Here is a 15220-nt window from a genome sequence, read left to right on the forward strand (position 1 = left end):
ATGCAGCAATATACCTTCATCACCTGCATATGGAGTTTATGTATCTCAGTCGATTCGATACGCAAGAGTATGCTCTACGAATAAAAAATTTCTAAAACGGGGTAAATCATTGACAAACAAGTTGATGAAACAAGAATATCAGCAGTCTCGTTTAAAGTCATCATTTTGTAAGTTCTATGATCGATACAATAACCTTGTCAGCAAATACAATTTATCATTCAGTCAAATACTGACTGACGTTTTTCATACTTATTGTTAGTCCATTATTTATACACTATACTGATGACGGGTTTTCCCGTTATTTCCCGAGCATGACAAGGAGCACACGGCAGGTGTGACCAGTCGGCAGGGGATGCTCAATCCTCAATGGCACCTGATCCAATCTCCGATGTTTTGGAGGTTTGTGTTTGCTCATCTCCTGTTTTATATAATGTTTTAAGGACTTTTGATCTTGAATACTGTTCGTTATCTCCATATCCTTCAAACATCGGTTCGGTTAAGATAATACAGAAACTAACGATCTTTTTTTTTAATCTTTTTTATTACAATAAATCGGATTTGAAAATTAATTTAAAAAGTAATCAGCACAATATCATCTAACTACAGACATTATCCATTATGAGGCACAATTTCACCTAACTACAGACATTATCCATTATGAGGCACAATTTCATCTAACTACAGACATTATCCATTATGAGGCACAATTTCATCTAACTACAGACATTATCCATTATGAGGCACAATTTCATCTAACTACAGACATTATCCATTATGAGGCAAAATTTCATCTAACTATAGACCTTACCTACTATGAGGCACAATTATCTTTGCAGCTTACCTATATGAGGGAGTGAGGTATATGATTTGTGTTGATTGATAACCAATTAAGGTTAGCGATGAGTTGACCTATAATCTCACATGTAAAAACTTAACATGACTAAGTAACTGAATAAATATATCATAAATAAATTTCTCTGATTAGGAAATTTACGACTATAGATCAAAATAGTGTGTCATTCAGAATCAGCACAACTTGATTATTCATATAATTTCGATATTACATAGAATTAGCAGGATTATTTTTCTTTACACATTTTCATCACAATTCAATCAACGTATAAGATGACAGACTTCTAAATTGCAAACTCTTCTTTTTCATAGAATATTTTACGGGATCATTCAAGGCAAATGAGCTACAGATGGACTGTATTTTCACCCAGCTTTGGTTATAATCACACAATCACACCCACCAGAAAACTAATTAATTATCATCAAGTGTGTACAATGAGCAGGTGTACGTTCAGATTTTTTTGGATGAAGTTGAATTAACAAGGCTAAGATAACGAGATTAATTATATTCAAGTTCGAAGATGTTCAGAATCGGAAGTTGCTGTCATGAAATTTTAATTTATTGTGAAAATTTTAGGCAATATAAAATTTTTTTTTGTTCATTTATTCCATATAAAGTTAAATTGCTGCATTAATATTGCTTTTAGTTATTAGTCTGAACTATTAAACGTGTCTGATGTTTAACAATAATATATCTTTTTAAAATAAGTATGTGTTGCATTGTGTTTATAAAATTCGTGAAAGTGACATAGATCTTGGCAATTTAAAAGATACATAATATCATTGAACCTCAATAAGAAAAGGTTAAAAATAACCACCAATGACAAGATAATTTACTAGAGAGCCTTACGTTTTCATACAGCTTTTGTTTGTGTTCAGGTATGGATATATAGAATATAGCAGTTTTTATGCATTTGTTGTTGCTGTAGTTGTTGCTTGTCTTCTCCTTTGTTATGAAGAACTTAAGTCACCTTATATAATACAGAATGATAATTTATAATATCTATTGAATAGATCGAAATGTAAACCGAAAGTAGAACAGGTATTCCTTGTCACCATATCAACCTTGTTTTCCTGTGGGTCATTAGACATTTGTTTGGCAAACTATATATATATATCTGTCGTCACAAAATGTAAATGTACTTACCCCTTCCCTTTTTTGTTAGTGTACTATCAAGACTGAAAAATTCCAGTACTTAAAAATATATAGAAAAGATTAATATAGAGAAATAGATAAAGATTCAACCCTCTTACACTAAATTGTACTTTCGAGTACGAACAGTTTATAACTTTAATTTTTATTTATTTATGCACCTTTGTTTGCTTCAACTTTTATTAGGTTAACCAATATCACTCTGAAACACTGGAAACTATCCTGACTTACATACACTATGTGTATATTATTCATGTTACTGTTTATACCAGTATCTTATCAAATATCTGGTCTTTTCGTACAGAAATTAACATCCAGTTTTTATACAGTGTCTGAAAAACTTTTTTTTATATATATTTAAGAAGTGTATAATAGAGGCATTTCCCTCAATTGTTCCTTTTTGGCTCAACTGAATCTACAGTTCAACTGAGCTGTTCTGATAACATTTGTCCGGTGCCTGATAGTCAACATTTACATTTTCGACTTTGAAAGACAATACTTTATCAATTATTTCAAACAAACGTGCATTATGTAAGTTTGTTTAAATGAAGCACCATGTCTTCTCAAGAATTACAAATAAGTTGACATCTTTTAAAAAACCCAAAACGTTCTTGATCAGGTAAGATGAAACTCATACGGAAGCATCCTTGGGTAGTATAAACTAGGTTGGTCAAATGTTGACCCCCAGAGGCAGGGTCGGTAATAAAAGTTTTACACAGGAATGCATAGAAAAAATCTTTTAAAAAGTCATCTTATTCAAAAGCATCTTCTGTAGATTCAAAATTGTTCAAGCCTTAAACCCTAATTGGGTGTGACTATAATTGGTTGAAAATCAAAACTCGTCTATTATTTCAAGATACGTATAATGGCCAGATCTCAAATCCAGGACGTCATTCGATGTCAATACTGTGAGAACGAGCCCGCTGTCTTCCACTGTGTTCCGTGTGGAGATGAACTCTGTCCTCGATGTAAAGTCTTCCATCTTAAAAGTAAAGTTCCCTCCGGACACAACATCGTCCGTCTGTCTGAGAGACTTCATCCAGCCAATCAGATCAAAATGTGTGAGGTCCACTCATCTAAAGCGTACGAGATTTGTTGTAAAGTTTGCCAAGTCCCCGTGTGCATTATGTGTATTCAGGAAGTTCATAGCGAACACGCTATCGGGAAGATACAAGATCTTTACGAGAAACTAAAAGCCGAAACTATTGAGGAATTGACTACAATAAAGACACAGTTGAAGTCAGAGATCAGTCAGAGAATAAAAGATTACATCATGGGAGAAAAGGGAATAAAGACCAGTCATGAGGATATACGTGAGAAAATGAAAAAACAAGCTCAGATATTTATAAATGATATCAGCGCCATTTTGGCAGAAGCATTGCAAGAGTCTGAGAAAGATGAGAGAAAATATATAGTGGAAATAGCCCGACATACTGCGGAGGCTGAGAATTTTGAACAAACTTTGGATCAAATGATAGAGAAATGGGAAACACTTACAGATTCAACTCATCCTGTCGAACTTATTTTGTATCGAAAGCAAAATCCTGACATATTTAAGCTATTGAAACTTCCAAACAAACTAAGTATTGTTATGCCTTCGTTTTCAGTTGGTCAGATTAACAAATCTCAAAATAAGCATCAATTTGGCAAGCTAATAACAAGTAAGGTTAACTTGATAAAATCACCCGTTGAAAGCTCAAAACATATACAGCCAACTATGTCTGCAAAAGGAAATAAATCCAAGAAAAGAGTACTGGAGCGTTCAGTAAAAACAAGCCAAATAAAAGCTGAAAAGAGAAAGTTATGTTACATGGCTTGCCGTGATGATAGATCAGCGTACATCAGTGGTGATGGTCCTGGAATACAACTGATAGACAGGTCAGGGACAGAGCTGGATAACATCAGTACTGACGGAGAACCAATTGGCCTGGCTGTGATGCTGGACAGAAGTCTGATTTATTCTGAATACGACAATAAAGTTATTTATAAAGTGGCGCTGAATAAACAGAAAACAGAGATTATAAGTACTGAGCATAATCCTGGAGGACTCTGTTGTACCAAGTCAGGTGATATCCTGGTCTGTATGGGTTACAGAGGTACAGCAAGAGTGGTCAGGTACAACAGCACTGGGAGGAAAATCCAGGAAATTCAGACAGATCAAAACGGAGAGAGACATTTTAGTGATCCTTTCTTTATCTGTGAAAATGTCAACAAAGACATCTGTGTTTCTGAATGGAACTTTCTTAAAAGTAAACTTGTTGTATTGAATAAGTCCGGAAATCTTCATTTTACCTATGACGGGCACGTCATAGCCAGTATTTTAAAAGACAGATTCCAACCCAGTGGTGTGGCTACCGACAGTCTTGGTCACATCCTTATCGCAGACAGAGCCAATAACGCCGTGCACCTGATCAGCCAGGACGGGGACTTCCTGTCTTACATCCTGACAGAGAACGATGGGATATCACGGCCATACGGAATCTCTGTGGACAGGCACGACAACCTGTGGTTGGTAGAACAAGAAAAAGCCTGTGTCAAAGTGTATCGGTATCTCTAGCTTTGAATGTTTGTTTCCGATCTTGTTGAGTTGTCCATGCTTATAAATAAACTACGCAAAGTGTCTCTTGACAAAAGCAGCAAGTACTTTTCAGTAGTATTTTGTGATGTTAAAAACATAACGTCTGTCTATGTTTACAGGAAATATAGTAGAATGTACTTGTACTAGTATTTTTACTGGGAATGTATAAGCAATATTAATTTTGTATTAGCATATTAGAAAAAGAGACTGTATCTTAAATAAAATCAATACACTGTAAATTAAGTTTCTTGTTGAGAGAAGTTTACATGAACTGATAACTACTATACATGTAGTGGATTTAAAGAGAGTACCTCGCATTTTCTTTACCTCCTTTTTCAAAACTTGCAGTATTAAAGATTCTTTGATTTATGCATATCCTCACCGTCTATAATATTGTATAAATGTATGAACAATTGATGAATCTTATATGTTGTGCCTTAGCCAATTATTGTAATTGACATCTTTATGATAATGAATATTTGTATTTGCATGTACATGTTCATAATATTTAAAAAAAAATCATTCAAACCATGGTAATACAAATTATCTCATAATGTGAGATATAACCTCAGTAGAGAATCAACATGTAAATATAAGAAGAGATTTTATAAATGTCTTCAAGTTAATATCACTGCAATGAAAAGAGTTTAACTTATGTAGGCAAATTTGAGAGTCAACAGAATACAAACATATTTTACATGAGGTATCGTGAGTTATCGTGTATATAAATGCAACAAGTTTCTTTGCAGAATAAAAAAGTAAAAGTAAAATGAAATAAAGCTGTTTTGGTCCTATACTCTCCATCCTCCTCCCAGACAAAGTAATTTAACTCTACCTGTAGAGGAAAGCCCTTGGAACTATGGAGTTAATGAAAAATATTCAAGCTCATAGTAATATTAAACAATGCAGAGTGGAAACACATGAGTCCCCCCCCCCCCCCCCCCCAAAAAAAAAAAAAACATCAAAGGCGGAATCAGGTGCCATGGAGGAGTAAGCATCCCCTGTCAACGCCAAGAAATCTCGTCCGGTTTACGCACTGTGGAAGTCAATAAAAGTGTAATTGATGCAAATCACCCATATTCCCCAAACGCTAGCAAGACAATTTACGGCAGCAGATTTCGATTTTGATGCAAATCACCCATATTCCCCAAACGCTAGCAAGGGGGGGGGGGGGGATCATAGGTTTTCAGCTTTCTTAGTTAAAGAAAATAAACTTGATATATTCCACCATTTATTTCTATCAGTGATATTTTTACATTAAAATGAAAATATTAACATAGCCAATCAGGTTGCGTCACACGGGTAATTGTTTTGACTGTAAATTTCCATATAGAATAAAAAGTCTTTAAAAAAAATTGGTAGTTGTTTACTTGAAAAAATATCTAGCAGGAGGTGTTAAACATTACCTGTCACACTAGCTGACACACTCTCACACACAAAACGGTACCTACACGGCATTTCCTGACTTTTTCTATCTGTAAACAGGGCTACCCTCAAATCCACGTGTTTTCAATGTGTCTATAAACATTCCGAGTGTACCGCAGGAAGTAGCCTCCTATTCCCGGGAAAAAAATAGTTCCTGTCGAAAACCTTTATCTGTTCAAAAAGTACATAAAATTTAATAGGCACAGGTACCAAAGTTGTAAAAATGGCTTGGAAGAGAATAGAAAAACGTCTCAAAAGAAAGGAAAATCAGTTTTAAATGTATGGACCTACATTTGACTAAGTTCATTTTGATTGGTTAATTACCGGTGTGATACCTCTACCCATTTAGTACTCCTCTCCCCTCTGGTTTAACCAGGAAATGATGTCAACTTCCGGGAATCTGGTACCCCTTTTTCCCATAATTCGACGCGCGCTACTTCCAAAACTACCATGTTCATCGTACCCGACGTTAATTTATGCTCAGGAAAAAAAAACTATATGGAATTACGTAAAAAATTGAAAGACAGCTTATTTCTACTGACAAATTAGTTTACTATAATTAATAATTTTGTTTTTCTTTAACTTACTTTTTTTCTTACAGTATTTGATAAATATGACCCCCCCCCCCAAAAAAAAAAAAATAAAAAAAGAAAAGAAAAAAAAGAAGGGGTACAAAGGCTTCCAAATAATTAGTTTTGTACCAAAGGCTTCCAAATAATTAGTTTTGTACCTATGTTTTAAACCCAGTAAAACTTAAGATCCCTCCCTCAAAACTGCTGACATTAATTGCCTCGCCAACATCTACAGATTAACGTTAATTCGGCTTTTATTGAGTTCGCTCTCCGGACAGACTGCTAAGGTTTTCTTGGCATGGTAAAAGATCTCAACCCCCCTTTTCTGTTAGTTTGAATTCCATTTCTAATGCATCAAATTCTTTTGATATAATATATTTAGGCATAAAATGACTTATACCGGTAATAATTTTGATTTAATGGACCGGGCGAAATGACTGAAATCTGCAGAACACCATAATATACAGATAAAAGTAACACTCTCAAATATTTTTTAGGCAAAAATAATTAAATTTAAATATTTGAAAAAAATCCTTAAACGAGCAAAATTCAAATCACGACAAGGTCAAAAATATTATATGTATCTCACACAACTTTTCTGGCTGATTTTCTGACTCGGTAAAAGATCTCAACCCCCCTTTTCTGTTAGTTTGAATTCCATTTCTAATGCATCAAATTCTTTTGATATAATATATTTAGGCATAAAATGACTTATACCGGTAATAATTTTGATTTAATGGACCGGGCGAAATGACTGAAATCTGCAGAACACCATAATATACAGATAAAAGTAACACTCTCAAATATTTTTTAGGCAAAAATAATTAAATTTAAATATTTGAAAAAAATCCTTAAACGAGCAAAATTCAAATCACGACAAGGTCAAAAATATTATATGTATCTCACACAACTTTTCTGGCTGATTTTCTGACTCGGTAAAAGATCTCAACCCCCCTTTTCTGTTAGTTTGAATTCCATTTCTAATGCATCAAATTCTTTTGATATAATATATTTAGGCATAAAATGACTTATACCGGTAATAATTTTGATTTAATGGACCGGGCGAAATGACTGAAATCTGCAGAACACCATAATATACAGATAAAAGTAACACTCTCAAATATTTTTTAGGCAAAAATAATTAAATTTAAATATTTGAAAAAAATCCTTAAACGAGCAAAATTCAAATCACGACAAGGTCAAAAATATTATATGTATCTCACACAACTTTTCTGGCTGATTTTCTGACTCGGTAAAAGATCTCAACCCCCCTTTTCTGTTAGTTTGAATTCCATTTCTAATGCATCAAATTCTTTTGATATAATATATTTAGGCATAAAATGACTTATACCGGTAATAATTTTGATTTAATGGACCGGGCGAAATGACTGAAATCTGCAGAACACCATAATATACAGATAAAAGTAACACTCTCAAATATTTTTTAGGCAAAAATAATTAAATTTAAATATTTGAAAAAAATCCTTAAACGAGCAAAATTCAAATCACGACAAGGTCAAAAATATTATATGTATCTCACACAACTTTTCTGGCTGATTTTCTGACTCGGTAAAAGATCTCAACCCCCCTTTTCTGTTAGTTTGAATTCCATTTCTAATGCATCAAATTCTTTTGATATAATATATTTAGGCATAAAATGACTTATACCGGTAATAATTTTGATTTAATGGACCGGGCGAAATGACTGAAATCTGCAGAACACCATAATATACAGATAAAAGTAACACTCTCAAATATTTTTTAGGCAAAAATAATTAAATTTAAATATTTGAAAAAAATCCTTAAACGAGCAAAATTCAAATCACGACAAGGTCAAAAATATTATATGTATCTCACACAACTTTTCTGGCTGATTTTCTGACTCGGTAAAAGATCTCAACCCCCCTTTTCTGTTAGTTTGAATTCCATTTCTAATGCATCAAATTCTTTTGATATAATATATTTAGGCATAAAATGACTTATACCGGTAATAATTTTGATTTAATGGACCGGGCGAAATGACTGAAATCTGCAGAACACCATAATATACAGATAAAAGTAACACTCTCAAATATTTTTTAGGCAAAAATAATTAAATTTAAATATTTGAAAAAAATCCTTAAACGAGCAAAATTCAAATCACGACAAGGTCAAAAATATTATATGTATCTCACACAACTTTTCTGGCTGATTTTCTGATAGGTAAAAAGATCTCAACCCCCCTTTTCTGTTAAAAAAAATTCCATTTCTAAATCTCACACAACTTTTCTGCAGAACACCATAATATACAGATAAATTTAGGCAAAAATAATTAAATTTAAATATTTGAAAAAAATCCTTAAACGAGCAAAATTCAAATCACGACAAGGTCAAAAATATTATATGTATCTCACACAACTTTTCTGGCTGATTTTCTGACTCGGTAAAAGATCTCAACCCCCCTTTTCTGTTAGTTTGAATTCCATTTCTAATGCATCAAATTCTTTTGATATAATATATTTAGGCATAAAATGACTTATACCGGTAATAATTTTGATTTAATGGACCGGGCGAAATGACTGAAATCTGCAGAACACCATAATATACAGATAAAAGTAACACTCTCAAATATTTTTTAGGCAAAAATAATTAAATTTAAATATTTGAAAAAAATCCTTAAACGAGCAAAATTCAAATCACGACAAGGTCAAAAATATTATATGTATCTCACACAACTTTTCTGGCTGATTTTCTGACTCGGTGTTCGCTCTCCGGAGACTGGTAATAATTTTGAGGTTTGGACGCGGGCGAAATGACTGAAATCTGCAGAACACCATAATATACAGACTCTGACGTTAATCAAAATTCAAAACTATATGGAATTAAGATCTCAACCCCCCTTTTCTGTTAGTTTGAATTCCATTTCTAATGCATCAAATTCTTTTGATATAATATATTTAGGCATAAAATGACTTATACCGGTAATAATTTTGATTTAATGGACCGGGCGAAATGACTGAAATCTGCAGAACACCATAATATACAGATAAAAGTAACACTCTCAAATATTTTTTAGGCAAAAATAATTAAATTTAAATATTTGAAAAAAATCCTTAAACGAGCAAAATTCAAATCACGACAAGGTCAAAAATATTATATGTATCTCACACAACTTTTCTGGCTGATTTTCTGACTCGGTAAAAGATCTCAACCCCCCTTTTCTGTTAGTTTGAATTCCATTTCTAATGCATCAAATTCTTTTGATATAATATATTTAGGCATAAAATGACTTATACCGGTAATAATTTTGATTTAATGGACCGGGCGAAATGACTGAAATCTGCAGAACACCATAATATACAGATAAAAGTAACACTCTCAAATATTTTTTAGGCAAAAATAATTAAATTTAAATATTTGAAAAAAATCCTTAAACGAGCAAAATTCAAATCACGACAAGGTCAAAAATATTATATGTATCTCACACAACTTTTCTGGCTGATTTTCTGACTCGGTAAAAGATCTCAACCCCCCTTTTCTGTTAGTTTGAATTCCATTTCTAATGCATCAAATTCTTTTGATATAATATATTTAGGCATAAAATGACTTATACCGGTAATAATTTTGATTTAATGGACCGGGCGAAATGACTGAAATCTGCAGAACACCATAATATACAGATAAAAGTAACACTCTCAAATATTTTTTAGGCAAAAATAATTAAATTTAAATATTTGAAAAAAATCCTTAAACGAGCAAAATTCAAATCACGACAAGGTCAAAAATATTATATGTATCTCACACAACTTTTCTGGCTGATTTTCTGACTCGGTAAAAGATCTCAACCCCCCTTTTCTGTTAGTTTGAATTCCATTTCTAATGCATCAAATTCTTTTGATATAATATATTTAGGCATAAAATGACTTATACCGGTAATAATTTTGATTTAATGGACCGGGCGAAATGACTGAAATCTGCAGAACACCATAATATACAGATAAAAGTAACACTCTCAAATATTTTTTAGGCAAAAATAATTAAATTTAAATATTTGAAAAAAATCCTTAAACGAGCAAAATTCAAATCACGACAAGGTCAAAAATATTATATGTATCTCACACAACTTTTCTGGCTGATTTTCTGACTCGGTAAAAGATCTCAACCCCCCTTTTCTGTTAGTTTGAATTCCATTTCTAATGCATCAAATTCTTTTGATATAATATATTTAGGCATAAAATGACTTATACCGGTAATAATTTTGATTTAATGGACCGGGCGAAATGACTGAAATCTGCAGAACACCATAATATACAGATAAAAGTAACACTCTCAAATATTTTTTAGGCAAAAATAATTAAATTTAAATATTTGAAAAAAATCCTTAAACGAGCAAAATTCAAATCACGACAAGGTCAAAAATATTATATGTATCTCACACAACTTTTCTTGCTGATTTTCTGACGGTAAAAGATCTCAACCCCCCTTTTCTGTTAGTTTGAATTCCATTTCTAATGCATCAAATTCTTTTGATATAATATATTTAGGCATAAAATGACTTATACCGGTAATAATTTTGATTTTAGTTTGAAATTCCATAATATCAGATAAAATGCATCAATATTTTTAGGCAAAAATAATTAAATTTATATTTAGCAAAATTCAAATCACACAAGGTAAATATTATATGTACTCACACAACTTTTCCTGATTTTCTGACTCGGTAAAAATAACCCCCCTTTTCTTTAGTTTGAAAAAATTTCTAATGCATCAAATTCTTTTGATATAAATATTCTTTTGATATAATATATTGCAGAACACCATAATATGACTTATACTCGGTAATAAATATTTGATTTAATTCACTGTTAGTTTGAATTCCACATAAACTTCCAAAAAATTCTTTTGATATAATATATTTAGTAAAAAATATGACTTAGTTTACCGGTAATAATAATTTTGTATCAGTATTTGATAAATATGACCCCCCCCCCCCCCAAAAAAAAAAATAAAAAAAGAAAAGAAAAAAAAGAAGGGGTACGGGCGAAATGAAATCTGCAGAACTAATGCATCAAATTCTTTTGATATAATATATTTACCATAATATACAGATAAAAGTAACACTCTCAAATATTTTTTAGGCAAAAATAATTAAATTTAAATATTTGAAAAAAATCCTTAAACGAGCAAAATTCAAATCACGACAAGGTCAAAAATATTATATGTATCTCACACAACTTTTCTGGCTGATTTTCTGACTCGGTAAAAGATCTCAACCCCCCTTTTCTGTTAGTTTGAATTCCATTTCTAATGCATCAAATTCTTTTGATATAATATATTTAGGCATAAAATGACTTATACCGGTAATAATTTTGATTTAATGGACCGGGCGAAATGACTGAAATCTGCAGAACACCATAATATACAGATAAAAGTAACACTCTCAAATATTTTTTAGGCAAAAATAATTAAATTTAAATATTTGAAAAAAATCCTTAAACGAGCAAAATTCAAATCACGACAAGGTCAAAAATATTATATGTATCTCACACAACTTTTCTGGCTGATTTTCTGACTCGGTAAAAGATCTCAACCCCCCTTTTCTGTTAGTTTGAATTCCATTTCTAATGCATCAAATTCTTTTGATATAATATATTTAGGCATAAAATGACTTATACCGGTAATAATTTTGATTTAATGGACCGGGCGAAATGACTGAAATCTGCAGAACACCATAATATACAGATAAAAGTAACACTCTCAAATATTTTTTAGGCAAAAATAATTAAATTTAAATATTTGAAAAAAATCCTTAAACGAGCAAAATTCAAATCACGACAAGGTCAAAAATATTATATGTATCTCACACAACTTTTCTGGCTGATTTTCTGACTCGGTAAAAGATCTCAACCCCCCTTTTCTGTTAGTTTGAATTCCATTTCTAATGCATCAAATTCTTTTGATATAATATATTTAGGCATAAAATGACTTATACCGGTAATAATTTTGATTTAATGGACCGGGCGAAATGACTGAAATCTGCAGAACACCATAATATACAGATAAAAGTAACACTCTCAAATATTTTTTAGGCAAAAATAATTAAATTTAAATATTTGAAAAAAATCCTTAAACGAGCAAAATTCAAATCACGACAAGGTCAAAAATATTATATGTATCTCACACAACTTTTCTGGCTGATTTTCTGACTCGGTAAAAGATCTCAACCCCCCTTTTCTGTTAGTTTGAATTCCATTTCTAATGCATCAAATTCTTTTGATATAATATATTTAGGCATAAAATGACTTATACCGGTAATAATTTTGATTTAATGGACCGGGCGAAATGACTGAAATCTGCAGAACACCATAATATACAGATAAAAGTAACACTCTCAAATATTTTTTAGGCAAAAATAATTAAATTTAAATATTTGAAAAAAATCCTTAAACGAGCAAAATTCAAATCACGACAAGGTCAAAAATATTATATGTATCTCACACAACTTTTCTGGCTGATTTTCTGACTCGGTAAAAGATCTCAACCCCCCTTTTCTGTTAGTTTGAATTCCATTTCTAATGCATCAAATTCTTTTGATATGATATATTTAGACATAAAATGACTTATACCGGTAATAATTTTGATTTAATGGACCAGGCGAAATGATTGAAAACTGCAGAATACCATAATATACAGATAAAAGTAACACTCTCAAATATTTTTTATGCAAAAATAATTAAATTTAAATATTTGAAAAAAATCCTTAAACGAGCAAAATTCAAATCACGACAAGGTCAAAAATATTATATGTATCTCACACAACTTTTCTGGCTGATTTTCTGACTCGGTAAAAGATCTCAACCCCCCTTTTCTGTTAGTTTGAATTCCATTTCTAATGCATCAAATTCTTTTGATATAATATATTTAGACATAAAATGACTTATACCGGTAATAATTTTGATTTAATGGACCGGGCGAAATGACTGAAATCTGCAGAACACCATAATATACAGATAAAAGTAACACTCTCAAATATTTTTTATGCAAAAATAATTAAATTTAAATATTTGAAAAAAATCCTTAAACGAGCAAAATTCAAATCACGACAAGGTCAAAAATATTATATGTATCTCACACAACTTTTCTGGCTGATTTTCTGACGGTAAAATATCTCAACCCCCCTTTTCTGTTAGTTTGAATTCCATTTCTAATGCATCAAATTCTTTTGATATAATATATGCATAAAATCACCGGTAATAATTTTGATTTAATCCCCAAATATACTAGCAAGACAATTTACGGCAAATAATTAAATTTAAATTTTGGGGGCAAAATTCAAATCATAGGTTTTCAGCTTTCTTAGTTAAAGAAAAAAACTTGATATATTCCACACAATTTTATCAGTGATATTTTTACATTAAAATGAAAATATTAACATAGCCAATCAGGTTGCGTCACACGGGTAATTGTTTTGACTGTAAATTTCCATATTGTTTTGACTGTAAATTTCCAATAAAAAGTCTTTAAAAAAAATTGGTAGTTGTTTACTTGAAAAAATATCTAGCAGGAGGTGTTAAACATTACCTGTCACACTAGCTGACACACTCTCACACACAAAACGGTACCTACACGGCATTTCCTGACTTTTTCTATCTGTAAATAATACCCTCAAATCCACGTGTTTTCAATGTGTCTATAAACATTCCGAGTGTACCGCAGGAAGTAGCCTCCTATTCCCGGGAAAAAAATAGTTCCTGTCGAAAACCTTTATCTGTTCAAAAAGTACATAAAATTTAATAGGCACAGGTACCAAAGTTGTAAAAATGGCTTGGAAGAGAATAGAAAAACGTCTCAAAAGAAAGGAAAATCAGTTTTAAATGTATGGACCTACATTTGACTAAGTTCATTTTGATTGGTTAATTACCGGTGTGATACCTCTACCCATTTAGTACTCCTCTCCCCTCTGGTTTAACCAGGAAATGATGTCAACTTCCGGGAATCTGGTACTTTCCCATAATTCGACGCGCGCTACTTCCAAAACTACCATGTTCATCGTACCCGACGTTAATTTATGCTCAGGAAAAAAAAAACTATATGGAATTACGTAAAAAATTGAAAGACAGCTTATTTCTACTGACAAATTAGTTTACTATAATTAATAATTTTGTTTTTCTTTAACTTACTTTTTTTCTTACAGTATTTGATAAATATGACCCCCCCCCAAAAAAAAAAATAAAAAAAGAAAAGAAAAAAAAGAAGGGGTACAAAGGCTTCCAAATAATTAGTTTTGTACCAAAGGCTTCCAAATAATTAGTTTTGTAATGTTTTAAACCCAGTTTAAGATCCCTCCCTCAAAACTGCTGACATTAATTGCCTCGCCAACATCTCTCTGGGGAGTTTCACAGATTAACGTTAATTCGGCTTTTATTGTGTTCGCTCTCCGGACAGACTGCTAAGGTTTTCTTGGCATGGTAAAAGATCTCAACCCCCCTTTTCTGTTAGTTTGAATTCCATTTCTAATGCATCAAATTCTTTTGATATAATATATTTAGACATAAAATGACTTAGACCGGTAATAATTTTGATTTAATGGACCGGGCGAAATGACTGAAATCTGCAGAACACCATAATATACAGATAAAAGTAACACTCTCAAATATTTTT

The 15220-nt window shown here is 31.8% G+C and overlaps 1 protein-coding gene and 1 long non-coding RNA gene across 2 annotated transcripts; one reads left to right on the plus strand and one right to left on the minus strand.

The window, feature by feature from the left end:
* The first annotated feature begins 2870 nt into the window (after positions 1-2870).
* Positions 2871-4562, plus strand: LOC134277662 (uncharacterized). Its single transcript, XM_062759985.1, has one exon. The coding sequence runs from the start codon at positions 2871-2873 to the stop codon at positions 4560-4562; it is 1692 nt and encodes a 563-aa protein (XP_062615969.1).
* Positions 4563-5801: 1239 nt separating this feature from the next.
* LOC134277650 (uncharacterized) lies at positions 5802-6657 on the minus strand. The gene is made up of 2 exons (XR_009994305.1): positions 6300-6657; positions 5802-6179 (listed from the first exon to the last, which is right to left on the minus strand). It is a non-coding gene; the product is annotated as an uncharacterized LOC134277650 (long non-coding RNA).
* Between the last annotated feature and the right edge of the window lie 8563 nt (positions 6658-15220).

This window comes from Saccostrea cucullata, unplaced genomic scaffold (genome assembly GCF_032062105.1).
Source record: "Saccostrea cucullata isolate Sc308-1 unplaced genomic scaffold, CSIRO_AGI_Scuc_v1 ctg1289, whole genome shotgun sequence".
In the NCBI taxonomy this organism is placed as follows: domain Eukaryota; kingdom Metazoa; phylum Mollusca; class Bivalvia; order Ostreida; family Ostreidae; genus Saccostrea; species Saccostrea cuccullata.

Excerpts from the sequence above, each read along its gene's own strand:
- LOC134277662 (XM_062759985.1), top strand. The coding sequence starts at position 2,871 with ATGGCCAGATCTCAAATCCAGGACGTCATTCGATGTCAATACTGTGAG.